The sequence below is a fragment of the Eleutherodactylus coqui genome, chromosome 5 (genome assembly GCF_035609145.1).
Source record: "Eleutherodactylus coqui strain aEleCoq1 chromosome 5, aEleCoq1.hap1, whole genome shotgun sequence".
NCBI lineage: Eukaryota > Metazoa > Chordata > Amphibia > Anura > Eleutherodactylidae > Eleutherodactylus > Eleutherodactylus coqui.
Window position 1 is genome coordinate 143419749 of NC_089841.1, and position 13532 is coordinate 143433280.

Here is a 13532-nt window from a genome sequence, read left to right on the forward strand (position 1 = left end):
TTTGCCCCCATATATCACGCATGAATATCAACCCCAATCATTTGAATGGGGTCATACACATAAGGGATTTTTTTTTCTTCCAGTAAAAAAAAGTACAGCACATCCTATTTTTGGGCATGCCATCACATCACCCATTGTTTTCAATGGGGCCATCGGCAGCTACGCACCACATGCTAGCTGCACATGATGCAAGGTTTCCTCATTGAAAACAATGGGATAAACTCTGGGACCCTCAGTCATGGCAGAAGATTGCTACTTCCCTGAAGAAGGCGGTTTTGATATAAAAACGTGTCGCAACCACGGGGAAATCGCATGTTGGCGAGCGCAATATCGCAATCACCTGTGTGAAGTTAGCCTTATGATCAGGACATCCAGATGGAAACCGAACAGATCCCAATATAGTCAATGGGGTCTGTTCAGTGATATAAGATGGGCCTGTTCGCCAATTAGAATTACCCCTTAACTTTAAAGAGTGAAACTACTGCAGATCTGCGTGGAAATTACGCCAAAATCTGCACTAACTGGTGGGGATTTTGACGTGCATCTCGTGTGGTTCCACACAAAATTCCACAACGCGAGCACGTAGTCCAAAATATTTGGCATCTCTTTTTCCAATCCTATAAACTGTGTTACTATGTTAATAAGTCTTATAAAATACTTCCGTTGACTCACCTGCCCAGTAAAGGACATGCCTTCTTGTGATTTAGTGAAATCCAAATAGACCTGGTTGGCTCGATGAATAACTGTTGCTACAGCTTCCAGGTACTGTGGAGAGGACGTGGCCAGGAGTGGAAGGGCAGCAAGGGGGATGTGGTCCTGACTGTTTGACAGACAGCCTTCATCATAGCTGTAAGGACTCAAGCTGCAAACACACAAGCAGATCAACTGCATTAATACCTCTTTACTACTTAAATACCTAATATATAGCAATATACTTAATAAATATAGCTATAAAATTATCTACCTAATTAAGTCAGCAATTCAGATAATCCGGCACTCATCAGGTCCCATTGTGGAATTTAATGGCATAGATACACACTAATTGGTGCAAATTCAGAAGAAACTACGCATTGTTAGGGTCAGTTTACGCTAAACGATTTATCATATGAATGGCGAATGATCTTGGAGTTCACTCAGGCAGCCTATTTATACAGACAGATACATCGTTGGCTTGTTCAAAGAATAAATCATTCAGTCGTTCACATTCAGTGTATAAGTGAATGAGAACAACTGAATGATCGGTCTTTATACCGAATGATTAGCGAACGAACCAACAATGTTTTTTATGCCTGCATAAAATGAATGAAAAGCGATTTATCATTCATTGTTCGCTGCGTTTACACGGAATGATTATCATTCATTTCTGCTCGTTTGAACGGTTTTTTTGAACGATAGTCGTTCCGTGTAAAAGGGCCTTTACGTCTAAGATCACAACATGGGTACATCACAAATCATGAGCATCTGAATTGGAGCTTACACACTTCAGCAAGCTATTATATTTGACTTTCCCCTGTACATGTATGTGATGCGAAGCATGCATGCGTGCGTTTACAATAGAGAAAGCGGAATATGCTGCGATTGAACGCCTTTGACGGAGGGTTATCTTGGCACAGTAACACAGGATCAGGCTTATTTAGATGGTTACTGACTTTTTAAACAAGTTGTGCTTATGTGATAGTCAATATGATAATTGGCAAAAGTGCGAATCACTTTATTTACATAATATTACATTTTTGTGCTGAAAAATCCCTCTGAAGTGCTGGCCACTTAGGGTTTCCCTTCTATCTAATTTGCGGTCCATTGTTTGTTGTCATGTGATGCCTGTCTCTGGTAACAGAGCTAACAAGACAGAGAACAGAAAGTGGAGGAAGGTGATAACTCATGCTGCCCATAGAAAATTGTGGAGAGCAAAGGAGAGGTGGTGGTGGTGGGGTATTATTTACTGTCCTACAGCTACTGAAAACATCTACATTGCTCAGTACAGCTATATAATATCCCTGCATCATGCACTTATTTGTGTGTGTGTTACAGAGAGTTAGGGAGCAGTATCGGGATGTCTTCTATATACTACACACAGAGAAAATGTCAAACAGTAGGCTTCTCCCACCAACTCAGAAACAAATGTGAATTAGATATAATGGGCACATATAGTGTTATTCCTCATGTGCACACTGCAGCTTATTTTGGAATGTTATGTTAAGTCTGGTACGCTTTGGCTCCTACATTCCTGCTTTTTCTTTCGGGTCGGGTGTTCCCCATACACATTAGAAAAGACTAGGTGAAATTTACTATGCAAAGTCTTTACAAATGTTTACATCAGCTGAAGGAATTTCCAGAATGGCTTTCCAAAGATGCTTAAATTGCATGCTATACTATGACAGCGTATTAGTGTGTTACACCTTCTATAATGTGCTATCACAGGATATCACATTATAATCAGCTACAGATGCCAGGGGAGAGAGAGGAGAATAACCTTGCACAAGGCTGCAGACAGAACTGCTTACGGCAAGTGCAGAAGTAAAACGATCAGCAGTAACTGTCCCGTCACATTTAATTATAGCCAATGTCATTGATTATAACAAGCTGTTCTCAAAGAAGGAGGTAATGGGAATGCTTTAGGGTGGATAAACCCCCAAATACAAAAAGGAAACACTAAATATATTTAATTCATCTATTTCCTAATTATATCTGTGTCTCACAAAGCTGAGTCACAATATGGCCATCATTACAGAGGTGGTCACCTAGCTTTTATCATTTAAGCATCAAATCGTCAGCCCTTTTCCGTTAAAGACAATACATAAAGGGGCTGTAGTCATGAGACAGCCCCCTTCAAACAGGTGATTTTAAAAGTCTTTGCAGTAGCACACACACAATACATTTTTTTATCAACAATGCGGCCAGGGAGATTACCTTAGTTTGTGTTCAGGTGCTGCGGTAAAATTGCATATTTTTTTTTAAAGGCATGCGGCTTTACTGCAATTTGCCACGGTTTTGACGCAGCTACGCATCTCAACTATTCTGCTGTAACATGCTGAGGGATAGCTAACACCAGGGAAGAGAGGGAAAGTAGTCAAAAATATCTAGAAAAGCTTGAACAGTGGGCAGCGACTAACAGAATGGTATTTAACAAGGAGAAATGCAAAGTCCTACATCTGGGCAAGAAAAATGAAAAAAGCACATACAAAATAGGGGCAATTGGGCTAAACAGCAGTATATGTGAAAAAGACTTGGGTATACTAATAGATCATAGACTAAACATAAGTCAACAATGTGATGCAGCAGCCAAAAAGGCAAACACAATTCTGGGATGTATTAAAAGAAGCATAGAGTCTAGATCATGTGAGGTCATTATCCCCCTCTACTCTTCCTTAGTCAGACCTCATCTGGAATACTGTGTCCAGTTTGGGGCACCCCACTTTAAAAAAGACACAGACAAACTGGAGCAAGTTCAGAGAAGAGTTCCTATGAGGAACAGTTAAAGGATCTGGGAATGTTTAGCTTGCAAAAAAGAAGGCTGAGAGGAGACTTAGTAGCAGTCTACAAATATCTGAAGGGCTGTCACAGTGCAGAGGGATCAGCCCTATTCTCATTTGTTGCAGGAAAGACTAGAAACAATGGGATGAAACTGAAAGGGAGGAGACACAAATTAGATATTAGAAAAAACTATTTTCGACAGTGAGGGTGATCAATGAGTGGAGCAGGTTACCACGGAAGGTGGCAAGTTCTCCTTCAATGGAAGTGTTCAAACAAAGGCTGGACAAATATCTATCTGGGATGATTTAGTGAATCCTCGACTGAGCAGAGGGTTGGACCCGATGACCCCGGAGATCCCTTCCAACTCTACCATTCTTTGATACCCTTAATGCAGTATCATTAGGGTATCATAGAATCAAAGAACACACAATTAGCCATTCACATTTAGGGTATATTCAGACATTGTATTCAGACATTGTAGCCCAGTTGCTCTCCATGACTTGACTGCAATGTGTGAACAAACTCTTATTAAACAATTGCAATATAGCAGTAATGCAATCCAATGAATGAGGCTAGATGTATTGTCATTTTTAGGAATTACTGATTTGTGCGGGCAGTAACTGGAGCTACCCTAGCAGCTGGACTGGACAAAAAAAAAAAGAAGATTATACTACTTTCAGTATATTTGTGTGTTGCAAGATAATTCTTTGCACCATATGTTGCATGACTAGGTTACCTAATACCAATAAAACAGTTTAAACATACTACTTTCAGTACAGCCTTGTCTTTGTATATTCATACACATTAAAATTCTGTTTGTGTTTCCTAGAAAAAAAACCCTAGCAAAATCACAATGTACAATGCAAAATGGTTGAGTGAATAGATAGTAATAATACCGGTAATATCTACGTCTGAACACCTCCCCACCGACTCAATTAAAATAAAGGCTAATCAGGTGATTTGTAAAATTCTGCATCTTGGGAGTACTGTCAGACATGCAGGTTTCAGATGCAGTTTCTGAAACTAAAATCAAGTGAAGATCATAAATGGAGAAAAAGCATGAAGGTAGGGTCCTACACTGCAGAAAATAGCATGCGGATGAAACCCTAACTACTCACAGCGGCCAATGGCCAGAAGATTTTGCTGGTAATACAGCCCTTTTATTTGCAAATTCTTCCAGCCATTGGCCACTGTGTACCTGTGGGGTTGTGGCCACATGCAGTTTTTACGGCAACATGGGACCATAAACAAAAGGACACACATCTTTTTTTTGAATCCACTTGTGAGGGTGGCTTTAAAACTACATCCAAAAACCTAAGCAAAATCTCCATGTGTGACAGTAGTCTCATTGCATCTAGCTTTTCTCCCATCATTACAAGAAGTACTGCATTACTATTTTCGATCTGATTTTCTTGGTAGACTGTTTTTAAGGGTTGGTTTGCTATTGTGCCTTCCCCAGTCATCTTTAACCAGTCAGAAGGATGGAAGGCTGAGTCAACCTTAAGCCGGCTACCTGAACCAAGCAGGGACTGAACTCACAACTTTCAGTAGGTGAGTGAAAGCTTAGGACTGCATTTCTGCTGCCTTAACACTCTGTGCCACACAGGGCACCAATAAGTTAGATTCATATCTTGCTGGGTGCTACAAAAACAAGGTGTACGATTTTAAAAAACAACAAGTAAGTAACAGATTACTGAAATCAGCATATCTGCCACTACTTTCTGCTTTGCTTAGTGATGGCAGCATAAAGTACATAAGTTCCCTTTAAAACCTTTAAAGACCATCATTTTTTTAAATAGCGTATTAAATTCATTCTGTGGGTCAGTACAAAAAATCCACAGTACAAATGTGGCAATACCTAATTTACACAGTTTTGGAATGCATTACTACATTTAAAAAATAAACCTTTTTTTAAATTGCTTTTTCTTGCTATATTCTGAGATTTACAACTTTTATTTTTTCGTCGTTAGGGCTGTGTGTGGCTTGTTTAACAGGACGACTTGTAGCTTCTATTGTTACCATTTTGGGATATATACAGCTCTTTTTTTTATTTTATCTTTTAGGAAATGTGGTGCCCCAAAAAGCAGTCCTGACCTTGTTTTTTACCCCCTATAACACTTACCATGTAAGATGAATATTTTAAAAGGATCAGTCTTTTTAGAGATTCAGCGATACCAATTATGTTTATTTTAGTTATCTTATATGAGAAACTGTAAAAGTTTTTTTTAAAACTTTTTTAAATGATTAAATATTTTTTCAAATTGTATTTAATTCTTTATACTTTTTTCCCCTTTATCAGTTCCCGTAGGAGACTTCTACTTAATATTTTGATTGCTTCTACAATGTTTTGCAATACTTCAATACATATAATATTTTTAATGATACTCTGTTAAGCTCTGCCACTGGTGGAGCTCAATAGACTGCAATACATGCCAGCCCTGAGAGCCTTCACTAGGCACCCCAAAATTGTGTTGCGGGAGAGAGGGCAATGGAGAGCTGAAGTGAGGCCTCTCTCTACAGCTGGCTGCGTTGGTGCACTGTCAGCTATCTAAATAGTTAACGCTGACCACTACTTTAGTCCCTGCTTTTTTTGTGGAGAATTCCCCTAGTTATATATTTCATACTCGGTTTCAGGTCTGTATCATTTATACTTGGCCTAGAGGTCATGAGTTATCCAATTGTTCATCAACTTAAAAGCCTTGACTTTCTATTCTGTTCAAACCTAAGCGTCTGCTGTATTGGAAATGTTGTTTCTGGTTATATTTTCTGAAAATTTCAATAACGAGAGATTCCACATTATTTTAGTTTATATTTTATTGCCATATTTGACCAGTGAGCCAGGCACATATAAATATAGAAACTGTTTGTTATACCATCTGCTTGGGATCAATATTATGCAATCTGTTCAAACCACATAGTTAAGTAGTCACACATGACCAATCTGTGTGGCTGGAGAATAATTGCTTGCTCGTTGGTATAACTTGCGAGTGGTTCTCTTCAGGTTGAGTGATAATGGCGAGTCTGGTCAGGGCAACGTTCTTGAGGCAAGTAACTGTAGTTACTACAAGGGAACTCCAAAAGGCTCCTATGTACAACTAGGCTATAATTCCAAATATTCTCAAGTTATAATGATGGCAAGAATATGATGGTATTTTTATGTACGAGCTGCATGGTAGTATCCTTAGTAGGTTTTATAACTGTATAATTTGGACAGCTTATGGTGCTATTGTTTGAGAACTATCTTTATATCCTAGTTGGAGAAGTTTCTCAATGTACTTAAACCCAAACCTCGTATCACTTTTTTTGATATGCACAAATTTGTCTGGAAAAGTTGGTGCAGCTTCAGACTCATTCATTTGTCAAATTTTTCCCACGCTTTTCTAATGTTCAAAATATCCTCTGTTCAATATGGTATTGTTTTAGGCATACATCAGATTCATGAACATGTGTTCTATTGATGGACTTGGCACAAGCTGCACTAGGGAAGAGACTGGTCCATCAATGTTCCCCTATAAGTTTGCTTGTGTGGCATGTGCTGCACATAGACTTCATTTACATGCTTAAACTCCCACTCCTCCAGCTAACTTGTTTTAACTACACCATTTATCATAATGATAAAACAGAGCAAGCTGAAGGAGTGGGGATCTCTAAGCTAGCAAGCTGTATAACCTTCTTCAAACTCTCTAATGATGTGGATGTCACAGAACTAAAAATTACACAGCAAAGTTAGAGAGAAACAACCGGAGAGGTTAATAGAAGACAAAATGATGCATGGTTAAGGCAAATAACCTTGTATATAAGACCCAGAGAATGCTACAGTTGTCCGATACAGCGATATTGTTACTGCAATAAAAAAGTCTTCTGCTATCATGTTGTATGCTACAATACAGAACCTCATGAGTACAATACAGAAACTTACTTAGTAGTACGACTTGCCTAGTAGTGGGAATCACTGTTACATCATAGTACTGCTACTCAACAAAAGTAACTTCAAATAAGCCCACCGGATTTAATATAGCAATATATAGGAGGGAACCTGTTGCCCTGAAAATCCAGTCCATTCTGCAGGCAGCATGAAGCGCTGTGGAATATGTTGGCGCTATACAAATAAAGTTTATTATTATATATAGTTTTGTGGGATAAGATTTAGCAAGACCTGTATTTTTTCATTTTTGTAACGGTCTTGTCACTGATTGACAAGTATTTCTCTATGAAGAGTCATACACAACTAGCTGTCAGTCACGGATAGGACCGCCCACTGGACCCTTAAGCTCAGGGTGAGCAGAGATTTAAATGTATAAAGTGCAAGTTATACTGGATCTTTCCCCATAAAACTATACATCAATCTGCTCAGCGCCTCCTAATCCATAACATGACGCCTGGACAGCATGTTCAAGCTGACTGGTTCCCACTAAGGCCAGGGGTGCATGTGATCATGCTGTAATTTTTGTGATAGGCAAAAGGTTACTTACTTGTGCCTTTATCCTCACCTAGAATAATTAGGAAGCCACATAGCATCGACAGTTTTATCAATATTTGCACTAAATGCGTAGCCAAGGTTGAATGCCTGAGATATGAGATGGAAACTTCAGAAATCAGATACTTACCTCCTGACAAATTCTGTCATATAACACTAGTCTCCATCCATGTGTTAAAAAGGGCATTTTATGTCTAATAAAGTGATGGCACATCGCTTAGATATGCCAGCATTATACGATCAAGTGGGGTCTGACCTCTTGTATTCTCACAATCATAATGTGATGGAATATCCTAGCAATATGCCATCACATTAAAAGATCAAAATACCTTTTTAACCTCTTAACGCCACAGGACGTAACTGTACGCCCTGGCAGGGTGGTACTTAGTGCAACAGGACATCCAGTTACGCCCTGGGGGTAACGCGAGATCAGGAAAGATCTCGCGCTATCCGCAAGTGGGAGACGGCTGTCACTGATTGCCGGCCTCCCTCTGCAACAGCGGGGGTGCATTGTGACAGCGCCCCCCGCTGTAACCACTTTCCTGCCGCGATCTATGTAGATCGTGGCATGTAAAGAATTCACAGAGGGAGCGGGCTCCTTCTGTGATGGAATCGACCCCCCTCTATTTTATCGCGAAGGGTCGTCGGGGTTACCATGGCAACAGGACGCCAGATACAGGCGTCCTGCATTGCCAGTGCCTATATTCGCTATTAGAAGCAATAAGACATTGCAGGACATAGCGATAATGGCCACTATGGTACAAGTCCCCCACAGGGACACAAATCGCATAAAAAAAGGTCAAAGTATAGAAAAAATTTAAATCTCACATATTTGGTATCGTCTTATCCGTAACAACTCACACAATAAATTGAACACACTTTTTACCCTGCACAGCAAAAAGCGTTAAAAAAAAATACTAAAATAACTGAGGTAAAATGCTTATCTGTGACGATAATCCGGCCGCGGGTAACACAGTGAAAGCTTTCCATAGACTTACTATCGAAAGCGCAGCCCGACATCCACAAGCAGAGTATCATAGTGATTCTCCACTCACGGGATTCAAATTGCAGCATGCTGCGATTTTCCACGGTCAGCCTATCTATCAGATAGGCTCACCGCGGAGATCTGTCAGTTCTCCCCCGCGCCGGAATATCGCTAGCAATATTCTGCCTCGGCCGGGGACAGGCAGCCTTAGAGGTTAAAGTGTACTGTAAACATCCTAAAATCTGTTTACTTGTAAAAACTGCATGAATATAAAGGAGTAAAGCCAGTCTTGTAGATTTGCAGTACAACCACGTTCTGCAGTGCTCACCCCACAGCTAATATACACTTTGACCGCTACATTTGGCCTTACGTTTACTTTTTACTCTTTTATAGAAAGCAGCTAAACAGAATATGTTCAGTTTACTTTCTACTCTAAAGTCTAACGTTGCTTTTAATGCATAGATAAACAGATAACCAGGCTTATAATGGTAATACTAAATTTGCATATAGGTAAAAAAAATGTTGTAACAAGCTGAAAACATCATTCATAGATATGAACAGAAATGTTTATTCTTTTCCGACATCATGATAAATTATACATTTAGCCTGCTTTGCTTGTTTGTGGCCTCACAGGGAGCAATGTCACGACAACAAGGTAGAAGATTACAATGGGAAAAAAGATAAAGACTCACTTGGATACCAGTGAAAATGCTTCCGAGCAGATGGCTGGGCAGGGAACGAGCCTGACGGCAATGTGTCCTAATGCCGCTGGGTAATGCACTCTCATTACAGTGTCAAATACAGACTTGATGGTATTGACGTCACCTTGTTTGGAACTCTGATCTCCACCACCAGTATCCAGGATATTACCTCCATGAAGTACTAGGATTAACACATGGACTTTACATGGTTGCATGGAGGCTTGCACCGATTCATCCTATATGGAACATAAAAATAATTAAACACTGTCTAATTTATTTTAAACTGTTTATAGCTTTACCAGTCAGGTACTAAAAGTTAAACTCAACATTGCACATGGCATGCAGCAGATTATACTTGTAGTCCCACTATGAAAGGTATAATAAGAGATTAGTATAGCAAGCACCAAAAGAAAAAAGTTACAGCAACTACTTGCAAATTCAAAACTTTGGGTATGAAATGTAACATATCTACTTCTCTTATAATGGTTTGTACACTCAACACAATATGTTATAGCTACATCACAGAAAAAGTTAAAAAAGGCTCTCTTTCACATGACATCTTCTGTGTATGAAAGCTTATGGCAAGTACAGTAAATGGATTCATATACGCCCACTTAACCGTTTGATGCTAGACTGCAATAAGTAGCCTGCACTATTCCATATACCATGCAGTGTACGTTTTTTCCTCACAATGGCAGCCTACGGTGACAGTACATGCCTGAAGTTTCTATCAGAAACCCTCCCAATGGAAACCTTGGGCATACACGGAGCACGTAATGTGAAAAGAGCAAAATAGGAAGATTTCTTCATTGCAAATATCACCATGTATTACCAAATGTTCATATAGATCATGTAAAGCTGCTTTTACATATATGGCGTGGATTCAGTTTTCCTGCTCCAGGAAGTAGGAAAGGGGAATCCGAACAGTGCTGCATGGACCCCATTGACTATAATGGGGTTTGTTCCGTTTCCACTCAGTTGCATGCAGCGCTAGTTCATGCCAGATCTGTGACGGAATCTCCGAACTAAGCCTCCAGTGCAGATGTGAAGGCAGACTCAGATATTTGTATTTTACTGCACATTTAACTAATTTATATAGTGCCAAGGTATTCCACAGTGCTGTACATAGATTTCATCGCAAGCCTGATGGACATGAACCAATCCAAATTTTAAATTAACCTGTGGGTTGTTTTTTTTTGTTTTTTTTTTGAGTATATACAAACTTCATGCAGATTTGAACCCAGAATCCCAGCACCATCAGGCAACGGTGTTATCCACTGAACCATGCAATACATGCTATTACAGACAAAATTAGTGTGTAACCGACAAAGCTTTTAAAGCACAAAGCAATATTATGAAGCAAAAAAATGGCATAATTCATTAAAGTAAACATTTGTTTATATTATTGCTTATTGATTTTCTGATTAAACATATTATTAATCCAATAATCTGGGATAAACTGTCTATTCAGAATATGCCTTATTATAACTGCACTTCACAAAATATGAAAGTTAAAAATAAATTACCCCAACATAGAAAATCCCAAGCAATACATGGAGAGTCCTAACGCAACTCGGACTATGAAAATACAGAACGCTCTCACTTTAGACAGTAAACTGCAACCCATTTATATGAACAGGTTGCACCATTAGACGCCAGCTGTTTTACTGAAGGTTTAGCTCTGATTTTCTGCAACGCAGAGATAAAAGCAAATCCAAACAGTTAAAAGTTTTCTGTGAGATTGTGTGTGTAAATTACAGACTGTCCCATATAAACAAAGAGAATGTGTTAAGCAGCAGATAAGAAATTTGCTGTCATGAAAAAATACATCTGCTGCTCAGTAGAAGCAAACACTCAGACAGCACGAGGCTCTTGGTCAACGGTACGGCTGGTAATGGGCAGTGAATGCAAAATTAAACTCTTGCTTGCTATCCATTTAATAATCTCAATAATCCAATCACTTTTAATAAGAAAATGATTCCTGTTTTGTGAGGTTATTATTGTATTAAGGTCTTACAATTCATTTAATCTGTGAATGGTTATAAAAGGCCTGTTCACACTTGTATTTTCCCACATTCCGGCTCCTACATTAAACAATTGCCCTGTCTCTAGTGCTCTCTCTTTTTTGGATTTATTAACCAAGTAGGACAGCTAGAAAGTAAAATGCGGGAGGTTGGGCAGGGTGTTAAAACATCAAGGCTGTGTAAAAGTTATTGTATGTTGCATCAATCCACTTTATTTCTGCAAATACGGGAGATGAAACAATATCTCCATAGTGCCACCTATTGGAAGACAGCAATACCTGAAGTCAATGTTAGTCTCTTTATACAAGCCTTGCAACAATGACCAGGAATGGAAAGCAAAGTCAGAGCCCATGCATATACAGCTGTTTCAGGGTTTTTGTTCTTCATCAGTGTACAGTTGGAGTCTGACTACCCACTTCATAGGCCTAGAGAGAGGCCTATGAAGTGGGTCTGAAACGCTAGCTTTTCTCCTTGGGGAGAGGACCTAGACGTTGAGTGAGGAGACTTAAAAGGCTATTTACGCTCCTCTGAGTAATATGCAAATAAGGGAGATGAAACAATACCTCCACAATGCCACCTATTGGAAGGCAGCAATACATAAAGTCAATGTTAGACTCTTTATACAAGCCTTGCAACAGTAACCAGGAATTGAAAGCAAAGTCAGAGCCCATGCACAAACAGCTGTTTCAGGGTTTTCACCGTTCATCAGTGTGCAGTAGGATTCTGACTTTTTCTGCACACAGCGCCAGATATTTGAGGTATCTTATTGAACAAAAAAAAAAATCACTGGAGGTGCCAATCATTACTTTGAAACTTATTTCAGTGTGATGGGTGTCCCCCCAGTCTCGAATTATCAATGCGATAAACAGTAAGTGAAGTACAGTAAAGGGGTGTTCCCATTTCCAATCTTCTGACCGATCATCTTTGTGTCTAAATGCACCCTGACTTTTGAGGCTTTTCAGGGCTGAAATGGTAATGAGTTTAATGAAGCTGATGCATAAATTCACATGCTAGGGATTAAAATCTGCACCACATGTCAATTTTAGTGTGGAAGTTTTCTGCATCGGTTGCATGATATTTGGATAAGATTCGGGAAACAGAGTTCATGCCACCTTTTTCTGGATGCAAAAGAAAGGATTTTGTGTGTGTAGGAAGGTAGAGTGCATCACTTCACCAATACATCAGCTTCCACATCTGAGACTGCAAACTTAATTTGTGTGGTATACAGTTCATCTCACACAATACAGCTAAATACAACTGGTTTTGATGTACTACATTTTATTTATAGGTTATCAATAGAGATGAGCGGGCATACTTGCTAAGGGCAATTACTTGATTGAGCATTGCCCTTAGCAAGTACCTGCCCGCTCGGAAGAAAAGATTCGGCTGCCGGCGGCGGGCGGGGAGCTGGGGGGAGGAACGGAGGGGAGATCTCTCTCTCCCTCTTTCCCCCCGCTCACCGCCGCAACTCACCTGTAACCCGCCCCGGCAGCCGAACCTTTTCTTCCGAGCGGGGAGATACTCGCTAAGGACAATGCTTGCTCGAGCAATTGTCCTTAGCAAGTATGCTCGCTCATCTCTAGTTATCAATGAAGATGTGTACCAGAGTTTACAACAATTGAAAGTTCAGCCAAGCAGGGCCAAAGTTTAAGGCTTAGTATAAAATACTTTTCAATATCCACAAAAAAAAACCCAAACTCCACACCAAAGCATGCAGTATATAATGGTAGCGTATAATAAACACTAGACTTATCTGTTATGTCTATAGTCTTGCACCAAGCTGTTATTGTTTTGGCTTTGTTTAGTAAGTACCTGAAGTTTTGCAAACAGACAACAATCTGGTCTGATCTAGAGCAGCTCCGTTTTATTGT

At 39.6% G+C, this 13532-nt stretch overlaps 1 protein-coding gene across 6 annotated transcripts in view; it reads right to left on the reverse strand.

The window, feature by feature from the left end:
- The window catches only part of PITPNM2 (phosphatidylinositol transfer protein membrane associated 2), a 286382-nt gene that overhangs the window by 72105 nt on the left and 200745 nt on the right, over positions 1-13532 (reverse strand). For all 6 annotated transcript variants that reach the window (XM_066603332.1, XM_066603333.1, XM_066603334.1 and 3 more), the window contains 2 exons: positions 9629-9873; positions 673-862 (listed from right to left, as the gene is read on the reverse strand). In XM_066603332.1, coding sequence (XP_066459429.1) covers positions 673-862; positions 9629-9873 — 435 coding nt within the window. The remainder of the gene's footprint in view (positions 1-672; positions 863-9628; positions 9874-13532) is intronic.